General features: G+C 46.0%; 1 protein-coding gene across 6 annotated transcripts in view; it reads right to left on the bottom strand.

Moving 5' to 3' along the window:
* The window catches only part of PCNT (pericentrin), a 201,463-nt gene that overhangs the window by 45,870 nt on the left and 132,229 nt on the right, over window positions 1-23,364 (bottom strand). For 4 of the 6 annotated variants that reach the window (XM_088476398.1, XM_088476402.1, XM_088476399.1 and 1 more), the window contains exons 25-34: window positions 19,582-19,794; window positions 17,135-17,364; window positions 14,927-15,040; window positions 11,972-11,992; window positions 11,229-11,465; window positions 7,830-8,000; window positions 7,234-7,386; window positions 7,018-7,155; window positions 5,355-6,272; window positions 3,157-3,327 (exon numbers count right to left, since the gene is read on the bottom strand). In XM_088476398.1, coding sequence (XP_088332524.1) covers window positions 3,157-3,327; window positions 5,355-6,272; window positions 7,018-7,155; window positions 7,234-7,386; window positions 7,830-8,000; window positions 11,229-11,465; window positions 11,972-11,992; window positions 14,927-15,040; window positions 17,135-17,364; window positions 19,582-19,794 — 2,366 coding nt within the window. The remainder of the gene's footprint in view (window positions 1-3,156; window positions 3,328-5,354; window positions 6,273-7,017; window positions 7,156-7,233; window positions 7,387-7,829; window positions 8,001-11,228; window positions 11,466-11,971; window positions 11,993-14,926; window positions 15,041-17,134; window positions 17,365-19,581; window positions 19,795-23,364) is intronic. The other 2 variants (XM_088476400.1, XM_088476403.1) reach the window with 1 other exon arrangement.

Here is a 23,364-nt window from a genome sequence, read left to right as displayed (position 1 = left end):
TCGTTATTACATGTGTGTAGATACAAGAAGGCCCCAGGACCTGTATCAGGTCCATACTAGAAGCAATGCCTTAGGGAATTGTGACTATCCCTATGTAAGCTGCAGAACATGACTTGTCTATAGAGTGACAATTTAATATATATTGATATAGCCTACAGCTTCTGGTAATCTCAGGCAGCTTCCCATCTGTTACATTATAGGTAACCTAATGATTGTGAAAGTATAGGCATACTTAGATAGACACATAACTACACATATATACATATATATATATATATATATATATATATATATCACACACACACACACATCCATCCATCCAGATATGTACACACTTAGGAAGAGATAGTGTAAAGCGGAGTTCTTGTGCCAACTACCGCGTCAGGAGTGCTAGGTATCAGATATAAAACTGATAACAGATCCCACCCTTGCTTATGAGGATAAAAGCGATACATATATATCCACATATGCTTACGCATACTTACATACAAGATTAGTAAGGGACATTTTTTTTTTTTTTTTTTTAAATAACACGAGCGTAGTTAGAGCCGTGGAAGAAACTGAGCCCCAGGACAAAATTCATTCCAGATTCTAAAGCAGGGCTTAGTATAAAATACAAATATATTATACATACATACATACATGTGGCTACTTCCAAGCAGGGAGACTGCTCATGTGCCGCGTGTGGCCGTCATTCTGCTACGGCGTAGGATATGTTAGCAGCACGCTGTCCCAGACTGGTTTCGATTCTGGGACCCTCCCGTTACTAGTGTACCCTCCTTATCAAGTGAGCCATTTTAGCTCCAGATGCACCAGGTTTTAGAAGTGGGAATGCAAAAAGACAACCTCAGTGCTGTGAGGCAGTAATGCCAACCACTGCCCTGGCAGTGCGTCACTAACTTATTCTAGTGCGTGCTGTCAAGGGAGCACATAAGATATAAATCTATATAGATGCACATATGCATACCTTTTAAGGGAAGCGCAGAAGGCTGGTTGGAAGGTTTAAAAACCAGCTTATAATATAGTATATGTGCTGCCACATATATGTATGTTCATTTAGGCAGGGTAACTAGTGTACCATAAGGTAGCCTTCACAGGCTATGATAAATAAATTCCCTCGTGGGACTAGAACCCACTGTGTATGGCTCACCATTCCGCTGCATTAGCTGGTTGAGCTTTTCAAGCTCATTCCGTGCGGAGTGCGCGCCAACCGGAGAGCAAGTCCGGAAGTCAGGCCATTAAATTAAGCTAGGTGCCCCTCCAAGGAGAAGCTTGACAGGCGTAATACCTGGCGCTGCAAAATGCCCAAATGGCGGGACCATGTCCCGTCAGCACATCGCTTTTAGTCGGAATTGTATATTTGGTGCAGAATACAATTACCGAGAGCCGCGCCACTAGCTACAGTGCAGAGCGCAACCTCGGGAAGCTCACCCTCATGTGAGGGAGAGGAGAAACACAATACTATGTCACAGCTGGAGTGCAGGACGCACCACACATAGGTCCCTTTCCTTATATAACTAAAGGAAAGCCTTACTGGGAATTGGCCGCTGAACGCTATGGTTGCACAGCGCTGTTCTTGGAGCAGGGGAAGGGGGGGGGACAGGATATCCTATGATAATCTTGCTTCACAAGAGTGACAGTGTGGCAGCACCGCCTGTCACAAATCCCCATTAAAATAACACCTCCGCTGCTAGACAGGAGAGGAGCAATATGCAGCTAAGGTGCTTGGCAGGGCGGGAGACCCGGACTCAGCCGGTATCAGCTGCGGCGGGCTCCGCTGAGTCGGAGGCTGTATAAGGCTTTTCCTTTTAAGAGGGAAACCTGATAGTTGTATAAATGGTTCCACCTGACTAGCACCGACTGAACAAGCTGCCTTCAACAGAACCTCATAAGCGGAGATCCTGAATCACTCAGCATGCGCAACCGCGCGAGGATGGGGGAGGGTGCAGCAATAACTGGACATCACCAGCAGTGCATACACTGAACTAAACTGCGTTTATGCCAGTAGTTGCTACTGCTCTTGCAGGCACTTGCATTCATCACTGAGCCACCCGCGGTGGATGCAGCCTCTTTGTGGGCCCAGACCTCTCCCTGCATATATCTTACTGGGAGATCTGCTAATAAATCTTGCGCTGTATGGATGAGGGAGGCGCCCTGCTCTCCTCGGCACAGCATGGCCGTCGGAGCTAAGCCCCGCCCCTTTACCGCCGGGAACAGAGTAACCGTCACCGGCTCTAGTCGTTAGGAGCCGCAATAGAGGCCGGTAACACTGCCTTACCGAGAGCCGCGCCACTATGTCTATTGCAGGGAGAGGGGAGATCGCTCCCCATTGGCTCCCCTGTAAATGACAGCCGCGGCAAGGCACCGCGCTGCGGGATATGCAGGGATGCTGTTACCGCTCTCCTCATAGAGGGGGATGTCGGCTTGGACGCGCGACTCTATGCGCGGTAGCTCCGCCCCCTAGTTAGGTCTGGAATATCCTATGCCGGGCATAGAACGGGGAACTTCTAAAATAAGGACCCAGTTGGAGCTTTAGCTTGCTGAGCTGTTTAGTTCAGCTATATGGGGACGGAGGGGCCGCAGATCTACCTCAGTCCCCCGCTAGTCGGGGGAAGAGATTATACTTACCACTGCTGGCATCAGGTCTGCGGCTAGGCATACGGTAGCACGGACACAGCTTCTATATTAAGCTGTGGCGTGTCCCTCCCTGAGCTACTGCCAGGGTGCCTGGGACCCGGACACGCACTCTTTATTAGTGGTGGCGGGTCTCCTGATGCCTCCATGTAGCAGGCTGACAGACGCAGTTCTCTGTCAGCCTGTCCTCAATGCTTTGTGAAAGCTATAAATTAAAATAAAGTGAAAATAAGATAAAATTACTAAGTGTGGGCTGGAGCTCAGCCCTATGTGACCGGCTCTCTCAGGCACATTCTTAAAACTGGGGCTGATGGGGCATAGAGGGGGAGGAGCCAGTCACACTTCTAAATTATTTAAAGTGCCAGGCTCTACTCTACCACCATCTATACCCCACTGTCTTGAACTCCAGTGTCCCCTAGTGGATGGAGGAGAAATATAACTTGACACCTAATCAAAACAGATCTCTCAGGAAAACAATTTAACCTATTTGTAACAAGATTTTCTCTTTCCCGTGTTCCTAACCTGAAGCTGCTGCAGGACTTGTTGGGCTTGGGCGTCTCGATGCTTGCATTCTGCATGCAATTCCTGTAATTCACTCTTCAGGTTATCTAGCTGAATCTCTGTGCTACGAAGCTCAGCTTCTCTCTCCTTCACTAGGTTCTCTGCAACACTCAGTTGCTCTTTCAAAGCAACCTGGGAAATGATAAAGGATAAAAGTTTAAAACAATGCAACACAAATGTATAAAGTGCTGCAGAATATGCTTTTGTTTATTACAGGATAGAATGCTTTCCATACATGGCAGCGACACACAATGATTCGCATCAACATTTTGCCTGAATGCTACTGTAGAAGATTATGCAGAAGGGGGTTATTTATTGCTTGGTGACATTAAAGGCAGTTCTGGAGCACATGAAGTGTGGGGCTGAAGTCCAGGCCCTCCTGTCCTACTCTCAACCTACAGATGTGACAACATACACCTATCCTCAAATCATGCCAAATAGGCCCGTTTAGCCCCACCACCTTCCTCACCCCCCACTCCGTTGCTTAACTCACTCCAATCTGGCTCTCACAGTCTTTTCATTCCTCTGACACTGCCCTTACCAAGGTCATTAAAGACCTCCTCAGAGCCAAGTCAAAGGCAGTCTCTCTATTCTTGACCTTGCAGCAGCAACTGCCGCCATTAACTACTCCAAACTTTCCATTCCAGTAGGCTTCATAACTCAACTCTCTCACGGTCCCCTCCCCTACTTGTGTAACAGCTCCTTCTCTGTAACTACATCAGCCTCCACCATCACTTCTCATCAAATACCCAAAAGGTTCTGTCCATGGTCCTTTTCTTCTAGCCCTTTACACAACTTGCCTTGGTGAGCTCATCTGTTCCTTTGGTCTTTTGTCACCACCTCTATAATGACTATACTTGAATGAATATGTCTTACCAGGACCTGCCTACCTCTGTCTTGTCTCGCGTCACCCAGTGTGTGTCAGCCATCTCATCCTGGATGACCATACTTCCTGAAACTCTGTATTTAAAGGATTAACTCATCTTTTCCCCATCCAACTCTTCCTCTACTGCCAACCTTTCCATCTGTTGACAATGTCTCAATCCCCCCATTCCTGAAGTACTGTTTCACAACTCACAATCCTGCCATTTCCCCCTCTACAAAATCTCCAGAATCAGGCCCTTCCTCACCATGGAAGCTATTAAATCTCTCATTCATGTCCTGATCATTTACCACCTTGATTACTGGCCCCCACGCTGGCCCCGCCTTCCCTCTCCAGTGTATCCTCTCTTGCTGCAACTCTGTGGGCGGAATTCAATTGTATTCGCGGCCCGCATCTCCCGTCTAAAGTGACAGGAGATCGTGGGCCGCTATACAATTGTCCAAGATGTTCGCGCTGATCGCGCCCATAGAGGTCAGGATTAGCCGCGTAAAGCAGCTAAACCCGACCAAAGTGCTGGGCGCGATCGCGAAAAGTGATGTTTGGGCGCCCAAACATGTCACTTTTCGCACATTTCAGCTCTCATCCCCCAGGGGGTGCAAGCTGAAATGTAGCGCTGGCAGCTGATCGCGCCCGACAGGAGCAAGAATAGAATAGCTCCGTCGGGCTCGATAGCGGCTAGAAATAATTGAATTCCGCCCTTTGTATGCAATTCTAAGTGGAGCGGCTAGCAAACTCCTCTTTTTCCCTTAGTAAGCTCTCAACCTTACCACTCCCCTTCAGCCTCACTTCCTCACCTGTTTCTGAATCACCACTTCAAGATTTCCCCCAGGCCGCGCCTAACCTCTGGAATGCGCTCAATAGATCCATTAGACCTTCCAGCCTGCCTTCAAGTGTTGTCTTAAACATTTTTATTTTTTTTTAAATCTAGCTTACCGCCTCTGTTCCTAACTCTTACGTCCTCTCCCCATTGAGTCCACCCAAAAAAATTGTAAGCTCACACAAACTAGGTCCTTTATCTTATCTACATAATAATCCTAATTGCACACTGTAACTATGTATTTATGTGAATTTCTATACTGTTTTTATTAGTCTGTAATTGGTGTCTTTATTGCAGTTTTGTCCTCTTGTACATAGCTACAGAACCCTTATAGTATGATGTTACCACATACAGAGCAGTCAGAAAACGCACAAAAAACAATTGAAAAATCAATATACAAAATAAGGAAATAAATAAACAGAGAGAGGTGGCTGCACATCTGACAGAGATAAAGCTCACCAGATTGGGATCAGTTTCCAGATCTATAGTTTGAAAATGATCAGTTTGTGTCTGCGACTCTTCCGTGTGTATCTGAGCTTTCTCCTCCCATACTCTGAGCCGCTGCTTCAATTCCTCTACCGCCTCTTTGAACTTGTCATCTCTTTCTCCTTGTTCCTTGGAATTATTCGACATTATATTCTGAAGAGAAATATTTTCTTCTAGTACCTTTTGTAGGTCTGTCTTGGCAGCCTCCATAGACTGTCCACTCTGAGTCAGCTGATTCACCAACTCTGACTGATCAGCTGCATTTTGCTCCTGCAGGGTCTGAACTAGCAGTTCCTTTTCCATCAGGGAGGCATTCTGCTCCCTTAGAATATCTTGCAGCTCTTGCAGGCGGGAGGAAAGAGTGGCAACCTCCTCTTCTCGCTGTGACAAACGAGACCCGAGAAGCTCACTCTCCTCCTGAAGGTTCAGGTGCTGCACTTGAAGGGACTGAAGTGCTTTTTCATGCTGTCTGTTGGATTGTTGCAGGTTTTGTACATTTTTTCCCAGGACCTCAATCTCAGTGATGTGTAGAGACTCCTTTTCTTCCAGTTGCTGTTGAATGGCGTCCAGTTGAGCCCTGCACAAAAACTCTGTTTCATCCAGCTTAAGTTGTGCTGAACTGTCTTGTTGTAATTGCTGAACTCCTTTCCTCAGCTCACTCTGTAGGTTCTCTACCTTTCCTAGACCCAGCTCATCCAGGCTCTCCTGACTGTCGCTGATCTCATGTCTAATGGGACCCAATTGCTCCAGCTCCTGCTGCAACTTCTGAATGACTTCATGTAGCTGTTCAACCTCCTCCTCTTTGTCCTTACGTAGCCGGTCTTGATCGCTGCGAAGATGTTCCACTAAGGACTTCAGTTCCTCCACTTCTGCATATTGAGAGATTGTTGCCTACAAAAACATATTCCAGATGAAAAGCCTCATGTAAGATTTTTGCAAAAGCATTGGTAAAGTCATACAGCTTGCTGTAATAGCGAACAAGCAAAAGATTGAAAAAACACCTAGAAACAGAGACGTTAACAGAGACGTTATTAATTTAATTAGAGACCAGTATTTGCAGATTTGAACTCTCATCTTCCTTTGCCCCTTCTTTACATATCAATTCCTGTCAATAAAGGAGTCTGAACTCATTTCTCCTTCATGCCAGGGAAGACTGTCCAAGCTAATGGCCCCTACATACTAGACGATTTTGTTAACGATTTACCGGATTCCAATGCACCGCAACAACAAATTGTTATAGTTATATTGTGCATTGCGCGCTCCCGCGGGGTCGCCAGCCACATCGTCAGATCCTTTCTACATGTAGTCCAATCAGGCGATGCGGCTGACGATCCCATTCAGCACTATGCGGTAAATCGGACGGTTGGGCAACGGGTCACCCAGTGTGTACGGACCGCCTGATATGACGTCATGTCGGCAGGGGAGGTCATGTGTCGCATCACTGGTTACACACGTCGTTTAGTGTGTACCCAGCTTTACTTCAGGCATAAAGTGGAACATCTTCATTACACCTTAAACTGTACAATCATCTCAATTAATGAAATTTTTTGTTCTGGTGAAGATTGTTTTGAGGCCAGTGTAATGTGTTCCACATGTTTGGTAGACAAAGCAGAGACACAATGGAATTTCTTCTTACCTCTTGCTGCAGTCTCAAAATTTGTTCATTCAAATGGTCAATCTCTTGGTTCTTCTCCTGTAACAATGCCTGGGGGAGCTGCATTGAGGAGCTGGAGCCATGGTCAACCCTCTCACAATGCACATTAGACATTTTTTCCTGCCTTACAAAATAAAAACCATTACACACTAATCAGAGCAGATTCATCTTCTAGTACCTTGTAATGTGTCCACTTGCCTTTAACGTCAGGTACATTTCCTGAGCCTGTTGTACAGCCTGTTCACTCTGCTTGCGCTGGATCTCAAGTTGCATGTTACACTGGAGGACCTCATCTGTCTTGTTTAGTAAATCTTCTCTAAAAAGTTCAAGTTGCTCAGCCAGACTTTCAGCCTGTAAAAAAGTGGCATTAATACGTGTATAGCTCCGTTTTACCCGTCTATTAGTGTTGGGTACGGGTTCCCGGCGCACAGTATACCGGTGCCGAGAATCCCCGACCCAGGAATCTGCAATGGGTGACAATGCCAACACCTATTGGTAAGTACTCTAACCCCCCCCCTTCCCCACCTGAAGCCTAACACACATCTCCCCTCCCCAGCAAGTCCTCCTAGTGCAGGGGTTTCCAACCACGTTCCTCAAGGCACGCTAACAGTCCAGGTTTTAAGGATAGCCATTCTTAAACACAGATGTCTTCATTAGTACTTCAGTTATTTTGATTTAACCATCTGTGCTCAAGCTTAGATATCATTAAAACCTTGAGAACCGAGGTTGGGAAACACTGCCCTAGTGCCTAACTCTAACCGAAATGACAACTGCATCCCGTCCGTTAAGTATACCTCTTTCTCTTTTCTTTGAAGGGCCTCACGCTCATTCTGCAGCTCCTCTTTTAGCTGGCTGTTGGTGTCTCCCTCCATGGGTATTCTGTGGCGGGCTTCATCTAGCTTCGACTGCAGAGCAGAAATCTGAAGGACGTTGCTGTACTGCTGATGTTGCAGAGCCTCTTTATCCTAAACCATACAGGAGATATAACGTTACAGAACCTAACCGCCAGTATACAGAAAACATACGGCAACATCTCCGTCTGCACAACAGATTCAGCAGTTCCTAGAACTCAGAGTAAAGGTCTATTCAGCAATCAGGTCAGATATCATTAGTGTGGTTACATGATGACAACATACACGGTTAGGTATGGTCATCATCCAACTGGATTTCCAGCACATTCTGGTCAGCATCTGAAATGGAAGTCTTTCCGCACCCATACAGGCTGTGAGTTATGATCACTTAGGTCTCCAAATGGGCACCAAAAAGTAAAAGAATACTGACAACTTACTGTAACTCAGCTATTAGCAGGTATTTTGTGACACTTGTACTAATCTTAGTGTCTTCTTGTGATCTAGAACTTAAAACTTATTTTTTATTTATTATTAAATAATTTACTTTCATTATCTGACAATTAATGGGAAGAGCACCTACAGAAAAGAAGTTCAGGAATCCCCTCCTTTACTTAACCCCCTCCCGAGAGTTCACCCATAACACTATTCACGGAACTTTCTGTCCTGAAGTCCAGACCTTCTAGCAGTGGGTGGATCATGTTTGTCCTCCTTTTCTTCTCCCTACAAAGATTCATATTTGGTCTTTTGCAATCAAGAGTCCTTCTAACCTAGTAGGGATTTCCCCCTCTGTCGTTTTACCGGGACGATAGCCTTTCTCCTATTACCTCGGCTTAGAGAGGTATAGAGCTGACTGCCTCTCTCATCTTCCCTTCACTATCTTTTTGCGAGACTAACTTGGTCCTCCAACACTGTTCCAATAGTAATACAGCTAATAAACTAAACAGCTACAAATAAATCCACATCATTTAAAAGGGACACCTTTCAAGTGTCACCTGCAACAATTGAAATTATCGTCTTGATAATAAAACAAAATCAGAAGCCCTTCAGAGCCAATTACTGGCATCAACTCACTAAAATCAAGAATACTACATTAGACTGAGACCAACAACACGTTTCCTGGGTTGTGCTTATTAATAACAAGTTGATTGTCCTCTTTCACCAGGCCTTAAAAATGACATGGAAGCAGATTACAGATTCTACACTCTTCTCTCTCCTCTGGATACCATGTGCACATCGTGCTAGACTGACAAAAACCAGCCCTGCAATCGTGCTTCCATTGGCTGTTTGGGACATAGAGAGAAAGCTTAAACCTCATGCTCTAGACCTGCTGTCAATTACCCCCATCTTCATTAACGCAATTTCTGCACCAGGTCTCAGCCAATCACTTTGTGCTGTGTGGCTGGCTGGATCAGTCTGATATCTCAATGACTCATGTGACCACTATGATTTCCAGTTTCCTGAAAGCTAAACTTACTGTAATGGTGCGTACACACTACACGATATGCTCCCTGAGCGATATCGTGTAGTGTGTCCCCGGCAGGCTGTGCTCAATATCGTTCCTGACATTGAGCACAGCCGCTGAACGATATTATTAACGATATCGTTCAGCGCCTGGCTCTCTGTCCCATTCCCTGACATGCAGCAACCTGACGAGGTCGTCAGGTTGTGCTGCATGTTCAGGCGATGGACAATGTCGGAAACGACCAGCGGGAGTGCGCATCGCTGGTCGTTTCCGACATAAAAGTGCACGATTTGTGCACGATTACGATGTCGTAATCGTGCAGTCGCTCAGTAATATCGCCCAGTGTGTACCCACCATAACACTTCACACAAACTCATACTTCTGAACATCCTAATAAAGGGGACCTTTCAATTTGTGAATCGCTTTGACTGAGACACCTCTACCAAAGGGTTAGTCTCTTTGCTTTACGCTGAGCCCACACTCCCAGGGCCCCCAAATAGAAACACTCATTGAACTGCCTAGGAGTCAATGAGATGAAATTCAAGAGCGTACCTCATTTAGCTCTATCTGCGTTCAAATGAAGGAAAATGCTTATAAATGGCTGTAGTTTAACTTTTTTGTTGTCATTTGGTTACATAGTATTTTCCCTGATAAACAGGACAGATTCCGGTGAGGCTGTACAGCAATTTAAACGTTACTCAACAAATCGAGGCATGCCATAAATGATGGAGATTATGGAGTACGCTGATGGATTTAATACGTACTATACTACAGATTGATCTCACATATTTAAAATAGGTGTTGTATAAGAGACATTCAAATGGTCAAAAGCTTGAAAGGTCCAAAAGGATGACACTTTCTGTAATTTAACTCTAATCTTAACCCTCCCTCTAGTACCTAACCCTAACCCTCGTGCCTAGCCCTAACGCCTAACTCTCATCCTAGTGCCTAAACCTAACCCTAGTGTCTAATCCGAACAAACCCTCCGCTTAGTGTCTAAGCCTAGCCAACCCCATCCCTAGTGCCTAACCCTATCCCTAACCCTCGTGCCTAGCCCTAATGCCTAACCCTAACTGTCATCCTAGTGCCTAAACCTAACCCTTACCCTAGCGTCTAATTCGAACAAACCCTCCGCTTAGTGTCTAAACCTAGCCAACCACCTCCCTAGTGTCTAACCGTCCCCTCCAGCAGCCTAATCCTTACCCCCCACCAAGTACTTAAACCCGAACCCTCACCTTAAAAATGTTGAAAAAAAACCCATAAATACATGTGCTGACCATTTTAATTTGTCGACCTTTTAACAGTCGGCCTTTTAACTATCGACCTATTTATTGTCGATACCATTTAAAACAACTGTGAGCTGGGCAGGGCCGTAACTAGGGTAGTGCGATCTGTGGAAAGGCACAGGGCACCGCAGGGCAGGGGGTTCTGTTTGAGCCTGTCAGTTTTCTGTTTTTATCACTCTCACTTGTAGCTTCTTCTTATCTCCACCATCTCATTGCCTCCCCTATCTCTCTTCCCTGGCCCTTCCCCATGAGGCTATGGCCCTTTCTCGGATGTGCGCCTAATGTGCCTATTTGAAAAATAGGGGAGGGAGGGTGTCAATGCTCTTTCTGGCACAGGGCACCAAAAAGTCTAGTTATGGCTCTGGAGCTGGGGATTCCCCGCTGGGAGGGAGTTTAATTAGACAGAGGACGAGCCTGAACTTTCTAAAGTGCCCTGCCTTTTAAGTGTGTATTTCTGTAGCCCATAAAGTAATTTGAACATGCTGTTTTACATCAGAATATGCTCTCCATTCCTAACGAGACTTCTCAGCAGATATGGGCCAGCCTTGAACACACGGAGCAGAATCAGCAAGCTGGTCCTTGTCTCATAGTTACCTGTAGTAGCTCCTTCTCTACCTTGTGCATTCTCTGCAGCTCAGCTTCCAACTGGCTACACTTTTTGGCTGCCTCAGCATTACATAGCGCAGCCTGTTCCAGCTCTTGTATTCGCATTAACATCTTGTCTATTTCTTCATTTCTTTCTGCAACCTGCTGCACTAAGTGGTCTCTGCCCTGAAGCAGCAGGTTGCAGTCGTCGGCTTTCTCCTTCACGCGAGCTTGCAAGGTCTCGATCTATAGGAGAAATGGGACGTGAACACTTGAAATGTGAGAAAGAAGGGGACGAGTGACTGCCTGTAGGACGTCGTTAGAAGACACAAGGACGACAGCTACAAACTATCCTAGTTATTGCTCTACGCCAGCTAGATTGATAGACATGCAGTATAAAAAGATATTAATTAATGTTGAAGTCCATTAGTCTAAAAAGAGAGTTTCTAAAGCTTAGGAAGGCAACCTACGGCTGTCCAGTTATTGTAGAACCTCAACAAGGGCCTGGCAGGGCAAGCTGGAACTTATGGTTCACAGCGACATGTAGTTCCACAATCACTGGATAGTTACAGGTTTCCTAAAGCAAGTTACAACATGCAGGACTATTAAGCAACAGCAAACACACAGCCATAGTCTACAACACTAAAGGACCGTACGAGGTAGTTATTGCATAGGATTACATCAGTAACGTAATGGGGCAATTAATGGGTAGTACTGAAAGAGTGGTTGGATGCAGATATGACTGATCATACCTGGGCACTCCAGTCATGGAGCTGGGTCACCATTACATAGAAGAAAAAAAAAAAGAAGGATATTGCCAATAAATCTCTAACAAAGTTATATAAAGGCAATTTGACATTGTAAAAGATAAATTGTGGAGCACAATGCAGTAGGTGAGCCGGTCAAAAATATTCAACCCAAGATTATAGACGAGAACGTACTAAAATAGGCAACAAAACCAAGCTAACCAGTAACAGACCATTTGCCTGTGCTGAAGATATATCTGTACTAATATAATACCCCTTTTACACCAAACAAATAACCCGGGTTATTGCCAGGTCGATCCGGGTTGAGGCTCTGTGTGAACGGCTCCCAAAAAAATAACCCGGGTCGATTTACCGGGCAATCTTACTCGGGTTGAGAGCAGGGTTGAAAACAGGTTGTTCCCGGGTCATGAGGCAGTGTAAACGGGTGCTACCCTGCTTATTTGACCTGGCTAGCTCTGAAAGATGCTGATTGGAGCTTCTGGGGCACCGGCAGATGATGTAATTTGTCAGTGCCCTGCAGAGAGATGCACATGAAGCCATCGCATGCCTGCCTAACCTCCTGCACCACAGCAGCCCGACCAGCAGCCACAAAAGCAGGCAGGCACACAGCCTGCCACAGCCAGAACTGCAGCCTGACCAGCAGCCACAAAAGCAGGCATGCACACAGCCTGCCACAGCCAGAACAGGAACCTGTAGCAATGCTGTAATCAGTCCCCACCCCTCTCTTTTGTTGCCTTTTGTGACCATCTTTGTCAGACCTTAAAACAGACCATTTTTAATGACTTCTATAGAGAAAAGCAGGGATTACCCGGGTTCAGTGTAAACGGGGTAAACCCGGGAATAACCCGGGTCGAGTTGCAGTGTAAACGGGGACTGAAGCCGAGTTCGACCCGGGATTGACCAGTGTTCAAATTCCAGGATCGGACCCGGGATTTTGGTGTAAAAGGGGTATTATAAGAACGTTGTGCTTGTTTGTTCCAAGTTGACGCAAAAACAACTGAATGGATTTTCATGAAAACTGCATCATTTTGTAGTAGAAATAACCTGCACTGTGTTTCATCTCGATGCATCAAGTTAAAGCTGAGCAATAACAGAAACATAATTTATTGACATCATGAATGCAAGAGATAGGTGTGGTACCAGGCGCGGCCGGAAAGGGGGGGGCGGGGGGAGGAGGAAGTATTTTGGACCCACATTCACCACTTGAATAGTATAGGTTACATAGCAGTCTGTGCACAGGGCACACAGTGACATTGGTGTGAGTGGTGGATGAATAGGATAGGCTACATAGCAGTCTGTGCACAGGGCACACAGTGACATTGGTGTGAGTGGTGGGTGAATAGGATACGTTACATAGCAGTCTGTGCACAGGGCACACAGTGACATTGGTGTGAGTGGTGGATGAATAGGAGAGGTTACATAGCAATATATGTGCACAGGGAACACAGTGACATTGGTGTGAGTGGTGGGTGAATAGGATAGGCTACATAGCAGTCTGTGCACAGGGCACACAGTGACATTGGTGTGAGTGGTGGATGAATAGGATAGGTTACATAGCAATATATGTGCACAGGGAACACAGACATTGGTGTGAGTGGTGGGTGAATAGGAGAGGTTACATAGCAGTCTGTGCACAGGACACACAGTGACATTGGTGTGAGTGGTGGATGAATAGGATAGGTTACATAGCAATATATGTGCACAGGGAACACAGTGACATTGGTGTGAGTGGTGGGAGAATAGGATAGGCTACATAGCAGTCTGTGCACAGGGCACACAGTGACATTGGTGTGAGTGGTGGGTGAATAGGATACGTTACATAGCAGTCTGTGCACAGGGCACACAGTGACATTGGTGTGAGAGGTGGGTGAATAGGAGAGGTTACATAGCAGTCTGTGCACAGGGCACACAGTGACATTGGTGTGAGCGGTGGGTGAATAGGATAGGTTACATAGCAGTCTGTGCACAGGGCACACAGTGACATTGGTGTGAGCGGTGGGTGAATAGGATAGGTTACATAGCAGACTGTGCACAGGGCACACAGCATTGGTGTGAGAGGTGGGTGAATAGGATAGGTTACATAGAAGTCTGTGCACAGGGCACACAGTGACATTGGTGTGAGAGGTGGGTGAATAGGATAGGCTACATAGCAGCCTGTGCACAGGGCACACAGTGCCATTGGTGTGAGTGATGGATGAATAGGATAGGTTACATAGCAGTCTGTGCACAGGGCACACAGTGACATTGGTGTGTGGTGGGTGAATAGGAGAGGTTACATAGTCTGTGCACAGGGCACACAGTGACATTGGTGTGTGGTGGGTGAATAGGAGAGGTTACATAGTCTGTGCACAGGGCACACAGTGACATTGGTGAGAGTGGTGTGTGAAGGTGCTGCTGCCACCAGTCTGAATATCGCTGCTGGTCATGTGCGACACTGCCGCGACAGGCAAAGCAATACAATACAACATCTCAAACAACAAAAATGTTCACAGTAGCGACTTAATCATAGACGGAGGCACAGGCAACAGCTAGTTTAAGACTAAAGCTCACCAGATAATAAAGTTAGCCTGGGCTGTGTTTTAACTAAAGTCACAAGTAAAAGTTTGAGGTAAGGCAGGAAACAGACCTCTGCATAGGAGGTAAACATTTGGGATAAGGTGTCAGGGTCAGTGAATTACTGGAGAATAGCCTGCAGTCATTCAGTATTACAGCGGTCAAAAACAAAACCATCCAGTATTTTCCCTTAGACCAAGATCACAGAACCAGCGAGAGCACAATAGTAACCGTTTCAGGGTCAGGGTATATTTGTTCAGATTAAACGGAAAAAAAAACCCAAAAAAGAAAATATAAACTCCACATTTTATGAGTCACAGAGGTAAAAGGTTGTTATTTCCCCTGAAACAACAGCTAAGCGTTCATCTGTGCTTCCCCGCTACTCACCCCATGGGCTCTGGAATCCCCATGGTTCTTAGACGCCTGTTTCAGCTGCTCCTCCAGATCCCGGATCTCTTGCTGAAAGTCATCTCTCTCATGCTCCCGCTCCACAGCTTGCTCCTAAAAGGTTTAAAACCACAAAGCCAAAGCTTGTAAACCTCAGTCTGTTACTGGAGATTACTGGATTTTTCAATTATATACTTTCTTCCATGAGAGTGAAAGAAAGTTTTGCTAGTACCTTTATGTTTTGTGACACAAGCCCATAGAAAGAGAAGGGAATACTGACCAACTAACATTCCAACAAGCAGAACAAGCCTAAATTTGTTCTACCTGCAACATATGATGTGTGACCACTACTAAAGAGAACGTCATGTTCATCAATTTTGGCAGTACAACTGCAGGTTAAAAATCAGCATATGTAATAGGAGTTTACAGGGGATTTACAAGCAAACATCTACTAGAACCATAAGAGCAGGGGGAGCGCCCCAATTTCAGGGAGTACCCTTATGTAGTACATTCCACAGAGAAATAAAATGGTTTTGGAGTATATTAGGACATTACTAAATGTAGCGATTATACACAGACAGATACAGGTGGGATACACTTTAAATGCTGTTTTGCTGCCCTTTTAAATGTTTTTACACACAGATGACACAGGGTTAACCCCAAGTGATTCACTTATTTTGCACATCAACAGCCTAAACTTTACACGTTACCAAGACGAGGAGTCTTTTGCCCTATCCACCCTGGAACCACTTACTCATGGCTTGGATCCTTCTCTTTAAATCTCCTGCCCAAAATACATTCAGTACTAAGGTCCCCAAGATTTGGTAACAGCCCCCCCCCTCTCTGAAAGCAGGTCATTGTGAAAGAGGAGGTGCTAGGCAGATCTTAATAGTTGTGGTTGATATTCTTGCTTCAGTGGTTGAAAAGAAAGACTATTCGGAAACAATTTATATTTTTTACAGCACCCGTACAGATGTGTCCATATATAGCGTTCCCGCTAGGCTGTTTTAGCGGGGCGCTGAGCCCTGCCCTCCTTCTGGAGGGAAAAAAGTGCCCTGCCCTCACCGCGCAGTGCACCGCTAAGACAGCCTGCGGGTGCCGTCTTCACCAGCGGGGCGCAGCGCCCCGCGGGTGGGGAAGTGTGCGGTGACCCGGTCACCGCCGGTGAATAGACGCTGGGCGTCTATTCTACCTGTCAGCAGCGCTTGGGGGCTGCTCAGGGTGTCCTTAAGTTCCAGGCACGTCCCCAAGAGTGACGAAAAAGGTGACGAGTCTTATAGACAGGCCCCCTTTTCAATGGCCATGCCCCCTTTTTGGGTGTGCGTGCGGGGAAGTGCCCTCTCTAGCTCCGATGCCCTGCCTGCCGCCGGAGCTAGAGTGAATACTAAACATACATCTGTCTTCCATGCGCTACAAGTCGCACCACACAACGCAGGAGCTCCGCGTGCCGCTGTAGCGCTGAGCATATTTAGTGCAACTGTTTACCTTCAAATCTGTCTTATTCACACAGTGATGTGAATAGCTAGCACAAGCAGTTTCTGCTGATTAAAATGACATGGAGCATTCCTATGTTCTCTGGACATCTGCGTGTGTATCTACATATGAAACGCTACGTTACAGTCGCTGATACTGTAACGTAGCATTTCACATGCAGATACACTGGCAGAGAACAGAGGCATGCTCCATAGCATTTTAATCAGCAGAAGTTGCCTGTGCTAGCTATTCACATCACTGTGTGAAGACGACACATTTGAAGGTAAAGTAGCACAAAAAGATTTTCGGCGCTACCAAGTCACGCCACGGCATTGCCCGATTAGAAGGGGTGTTTAATGCGCAAGGAGGCTAGATTTAGGAGGACACATCTGTAGGGCAAATGTTGAGAAATTCTGCAGAAAACTTTTCAATTAAGTAAATTGTGCTTGCGAGTCATCCTTAGCCTTAGGTCCTGTTATGTAGTGATGGACAGGTCTGCGCTTGTGTTTGTTCACATTTTATGACTGGCAGCCACCAGTTCTGGTTTTGCCGATCCTGTGGACCATAAATAATTAGCTTTGGTCGTGGGTCACCATCCTGTGGCACCCTTTTAACTGCTCCACGGTACCCAGTATGGGAACTAATGTCCTAAGGTTATACATACAGCAAGTCACTGGTAATCCTTTAAGAATTATGTTACATTACAAAAAAAAAAAATGGTTGACAAATGCTCACATCCATGAATTGTCTCTGGTACTTGAGCTGCTTCTCTAGAGACTGAATCTGCTGCTGGAGGTCAGTGACGTCCTTAGATTTCCTCACAAACTCCTGGTTACGAGCCATCTGCTCTTCCAGTTCCATCTCTAGAACCTTCATCTGGGAAAGTAAATTTGAACGGTCCTTCTTGGCCTGGCAATGTAACTCTAGCTTCTCCTTCACCAAACGTTCCGTTTCTTTCAGTAGCTCTGAGGATAAGAAAAACTGATCAACGCTGCATATGATGAACCCAAATACTGCTAGCGACAAAGCCAACGCTGCTTACTAATTGCTCATACCGAATACTCAGGGGGTTCCCCACAGCATAAACACTGTGGAGGCAGCCATTTTATGATCGAATCGTATCAACTAGCCAAACTTGCCAGCAATAATTACATCCACAGTGTGTAAGGCAGGTGCACTTCAATAGGTTTTATGTACAGTATACTGGCTTTATTGTTAAGTATAGGATAGGTTCAAGTGGTCTACGTTAAAATAAAAAACTGAATTTATATACTTCCGTTAAAACAATATCTCAGAGTCCATTGGAGGATACTGCAGACCTTCGGGAACAGAGGCTCAGCCAGTAGTGCAGACCCATTTTATTACTATAACAGGACTCGACAAATCCCGAGGGCCAGATTGCGATGGCTACCAGATTTTGCTGCCTGGCTACCAGATTTTGCAGTGAGGGAGGAAGCAGATCCTCATCAGCTCTGGTGGAGTTTCATGCCTATAGTATTGCGGTGTTCATATCATGCACAGGAGTGCATGTGCTGAGTGTCGCCTGCGGTGACTGCTGTGCCTCTGTCCATCCCGGCCTGCACTGATGACTCCTCTCCATCCTGGGCTGCTCTGATCCCTGCTGTCTGTCCCAGTCTACGCTGATCCTCCTATACGTCCTGGCTGTCTACAGTCTCCTATCTCCGGCTGCATAGAGCTCTCCGGTAGTAGGGTCTATGCGTGGCCAGGAATTGCAGAGCGGCTTCAGAGGGATAGTGGTGTGACCACGAGGGGAGGGGGTTTTGTTGTATATTCTGGCACCATTATTTTATGTGAAATGTGGTCCGTTATTACTGGGGGGTGGGGCAGGGGAGTTGTGCAGAGCAGTGACGGGGCCTCCATTTTACTATATCCATTCAACTGTGACCATTTTGTGGACTAGTATAGTGTGTATAACACACAGAGCAGTGCTCCTCACTCCTGTAAGTTTTTACAGGGGGGGGGGGGGGGGGGGGACGGTGGTCTGGCTCCTACACTTTCATCCTGGCTCCTAGATTTTAGAAAAATGTGTCAAGCCCTGTACTGTAAGTCCAACTCCTCCATCCATGCCTGTCAGGAATCACTCCACTGATCTCAGAGCAGCAGCCATAGACACCATGAACTTTTTCTCTTACACATTGTTTACGACAGACCTCAATTACTCTACTGGAACCTGGCTAACCGAAGCAGTGTGTTTAAGGCGCTTCAGGTTCAATATGGCCTGATTTCTGGACCAAGTAGAGGTTACAGTAAAATCCCAAACCCTTCTGGGACTGGAAAAATTACCCAGGATCTCAATGTTTAGTGCTTGCCGCACAACTTGTACTAAATCATCTACACTCTGTGCACTAGAACACAGGTTCTCAAACTCAGCCCTCAGGACCCCAAACAGTGCATGTTTTCCAGGTTTCCTCACAGAATTACGAGTGATATAATTAGCTCCACCTGTAGCGGTTTTAAAATGTGTCCGTGAGGTGCACACCTGTGCACCTGCTGGGTGACCTGGAAGACGTGACCTGGGTGGGTTCCTGAGGAGAGTTTAAGAACCACTGCACTAGAAGAATCAAGCCCACGCCACTTCATTATGCAGAGCCGCTACAGGGCCAAAGGGCCCCAATACTAACTGCTCCCTGTGGACCCCTGCTCCCTTGTCGTGCGCGTAGCTGCAAGAAACCCACTATAGACTTTAGTAAAGACTAAAGCCTAGGCTGGTTCCGCCAGATTGGTGGCACCGCCAGCAGTGGCTATGGCAGCTGATCCTCAGACTTGCAGGCTGGGTATAAGGTGCCTGTAAGTCACATAGGCAGTTTGGAGTAACGTTTTGAACACAGACGCACCGACGTAGTACATAAACAAAGCTTCCATAGGCAGCCATATGGAGAAAAACACCCAACACTGGTGTGCACAACAAAAACACTTTCTTGCAGGTGAGGGGTGTAGACGGGGAGGATTTACATTCTATAACCAAAGTTTAGCAGGCTCCTCCAACTGGTTAAATAAATTGGCAAATAAAAAAACAGTCCCCTGATGTTTTCATCTTATTTCATTAAAGTAAGCCTAAACAGACTCTTAAAGCTTAGACACACTGGAACATTGTCAAGTGCAAAAGGCAAATACCATGAATGATTAAACCGGTTCTACTAGTTTCTTCTAAAGATACTCACCAACTTCAATGTCTCTGACGCTGCCAGACAGAACCTCCTGCAGTCTCAGCAACACTTCCTTCTCTTCTCCAAACACAGAAGGTTCCTGTGTCAGGACTTTCAGCTGTTCCCGTGACTTTTCCAGTTCCACCACCAGTTGGTGTTGAGAGCTCTCCTTTGCCGACAACGCTTCCTCTAGAGCAGCTTTCTCAGCGGCATAACCCTCAATGAGACCTGCAGCAAAGAACAGATAAAGCCATTCAAAGGAAACCTGTATAGAGGAATTGTAACCCTATGCCACATGCAATACTTCACAGCAATTGTATATATAACAAAGCATCGACAGGTAAGAACTGCAGAACAGAACAAAATGATGGGTCTACATCCCTGGCAAACATGATAGAAAGAGACCTATTCTACCTTCGGTCACCCCAATTTTATGGTTTGCTTTTGATCATTTTTATATAGACTTTTCTAACTACATACTACAAAAGTGGTCGGTCATCAACTTGGTTACGTACATTCATTATTATTGGATTCTCACATACACAAAATGTTAATTTGATTAAACAATCATACCGTGCAATCTAATTGGTGTGTGTTCACATCCAATCGTTTACTGCTCAGGCCAAGCAGATCCCATGAGGTGACTTCAGAAAACTTAAGTCCACTACATACACAGGCCAAGATTTATCAACGAGTGATAAATCAATGCTACTCTTAAATGGTGCTCCAACCAATCAGCCACTCTCATTTTTCCAACAAGTGACAGATAGGAGCTGATTGGTTGCAGTAACATTTCAGATTAGTAACGAGTGATAACAAGAATATCAACTTGCGGATAAATCTGGGCCATAATTAGCCACCTCCTGCTTAATGAATTATGTATAGAATGTTAGTCCTCCAACCAGGGGCGTTTCTAGAGAGGAGTGGGCCCGTGTGTAGTCTCCAAAACGGGCCCCCTCCTCTCCGCCCGGCTGCGCACTGAGCTGTGCGCGGCCAGCACCAGAGTTATAGACTCTGGGAACTACAGTGCACCAAGAGTCTATAGTGCATGCACAGGTCACCAGGAAAATGGCTGTGGCGGCCAATTTCCCTGTACTGCGCAAACGACGGAAAAGTGTCCGAAGCGGCCATTTTCCAGTTGTTTTACAGCGCCGGACCCACGCGCCGACGTGGGATTCCGGAGAGGCAAGTAATATTATGGGTGCAGGGTGTGCGGGGCCCGTGTTCCCCGCACACCCTGCACCCATTATAGATACGCCCCTGCCTCCAACCAGCTTGGTGTTATTTCAAGCTTGTATCGTTTAAGTCACCTTAAGGCAAGGCCGATCAGACGTAGAAGCCAGTCAGTCAAATATAGGAGGCAACAGGATCTTTTCAAGAGCCTGATAAGGTGTTATATTGCATAGAGGATTTCAAAAAGTTAGGATCCAGTAGGGATTCTTTTTAGGTGCATTGCTTAATTTGTTCCTAAAGACTTGTGCAGCCCGGTCTTAATTACCATATAACAAATATCAAGAAATATTAATACTTTGTTCCATTGCAGAAATGCCACACAACATAAGTTTAGTATAATTGTAAATATAAAATTGGAGCTTTAAATCTACCTTAAATAATTTTCTCGGAATCCACTAGAACAACACTGGATCTTGGGAATACAAAGAATCACATTGGAGTTTGCCAAACTATATCCATCCCTCCACAAAAGGAAAGGGAGATTACTTTAAATATAACAATGCAATTTAATATTTACAATAATACTAATCCCATGTTGCATGGCATTTCTGCAACAGGACTTTTGGGGTCACTATAATGACACCATCAGGTTGGTTGTCTTAAGTTTGTCCATCCTTGCCTTAAGGTGACTTAAACCATACAGGCTTGAAATTTCTGCATTTATAGCTTTTGAGAAAACACCAAGATGACGGAGGATTAATAAATATACGATTTTTGTACATCAAAATCTGTTTTTCTGAATCTATTTTGGGGACACTGCTGTACCTTTGCTATAGAGGGCGCTAGGGCTGTAGCAGGGCAAAACTAAACTACAGACTTGTTGGTGTCCGATATTTTCTCAGGGGCGAAAAATGGGACTTTCCCTGTTTTTAAGCTTTGGGCAATGCATTTAGAGCCTGTATTTTTCCCATGAAAACCTCTGTTTCCAGCGAAAAAGCATAAGTTCACGGACCTATGTGTTTTCGAGGGCAGCGTCCCAAAAAATGGCTAATTATCAGGATTTTTTTTTTTTGGAGCTTGCTGAGGTCCCAAAAAAAATCCCCAACACTGCCACGCTTCGGCGCAAATTGGATAACCCCAGGGGATAAATTATCACGCAGCAATTTATCGTGGCTAATCAAATTTCCCCCTCAATGTGAGGACTGACAGGAATGTATATTAAGTAATAACTGCTGCAAAAAAAACACACACACAAACAAACCAGACAACCAGGTAGAATCAAAGAGTACACTGAAGGGGTCGTGGCCTAGGGGCGCATGGAGTAGCACGTAGGGTGAAGTGCTCTCCAGGTCTTAATCATCCGGACGCAATATCCTGCTTTCCCCCAGGACCCAAACACTAACCGGCTGGTGGCGGTGGAAGGTGAGGGGATCCTCCTGGGCGACAGCCGAGCCGCTGCGCCATGCTACTGGTGCTGCCGGAGCTCTTTTTCTCTGGGGCCTGCTGCCGGGTCTGGCTGCGTGACACGCCGGCGGCGTCTCCGTCGGGCTGCCTTCTCTACAGCGCATCCCAGCTGCACACTATCCTGGGAGCTGACGAAGTGAGACCATCTGGGGATTCTGCCAGGAGAGGGGCTAACGAATGGTGCAGAGGCACCTCCATAATGAGGGCTTGCTAGCCTGCCACGTGACAAGCAGACGCCATTTTCCTCCAAGAGAAGGGTCTGGGCTGAGCGCTCTAAACGCTCTACAGTGAGAGAGGTGCCTGGTGAGCCATCCGGAGGTGCTTATTATTGTGCTCCCATCTCCCTTGAGCCCTGTTGATGCCCCCTTTGAAGCCTGGGTATCCTATACTGCCCTGCAAAGAGGCTGTGTGACATCAAGTTTTAATCCTATTAACATAACTCAGCATCTGCTGCTGCAAGTGAGTTTTCTTGCTATAGACCTGCATGTGCTTTATATAAACAGTCTCAAACACCCTGTGCCCTTTCTGTGCATACTGGTGCGGACTGTACTATATGCATATAAATATGGTGAAACATCACCCAGCTGCAAAATTAGTACAATACGCTAGAGGTTCTGGCGCTCAATCTAAAGTTGCTGATCATGGGAGTGAATCCCCCACTGTTTCGCCGGCTGAGTCTGCGGCCTCAACATCAGATACTCCTTCAGATCTTGCAATGCAGAGGGTCACTGATGCATGTGAAACCAGACTCTCTGATTGAAAATTGGTAAAGTCCAATCGGACCTATCATTGATACATCATGATTTGCAATGTGTCAGAGAACGTGTGGGTGAGCTTGAAACCCGCACGTCTACCCTAGAAGATCAAACAACACCTTTAGGTGTCAGAGTTGGATCCCTAGATGGGCAGATGTTAGCAGTCCAGAAAAAGCTATCAGACATGAAGGGTCGGTTGAGAAGAAACGATGTGAGGTTCGTGGGACTTCCAGAAAAGGAAGAGGGCAATAGTCCAGAACAATTTATTGAAAAATGGCTGACCAATACTTTCGATAAAGATTCCTTTTCACCATACTTTTCAGTGGAAAGAGCCCATCGTATTCCTTTTAGGCCCTTGCCTCCAGGGGCCCCGCTTCGCATGCTCATTGCAAAGCTCCTTCACTAC

The sequence above is a fragment of the Taudactylus pleione genome, unplaced genomic scaffold (genome assembly GCF_031769625.1).
Source record: "Taudactylus pleione unplaced genomic scaffold, aTauple2 ptg000188l, whole genome shotgun sequence".
Lineage (NCBI taxonomy): Eukaryota > Metazoa > Chordata > Amphibia > Anura > Myobatrachidae > Taudactylus > Taudactylus pleione.
The sequence above is the reverse complement of the archived record's forward strand: the minus strand, read 5'-3'. Positions and strand labels throughout refer to the sequence as shown.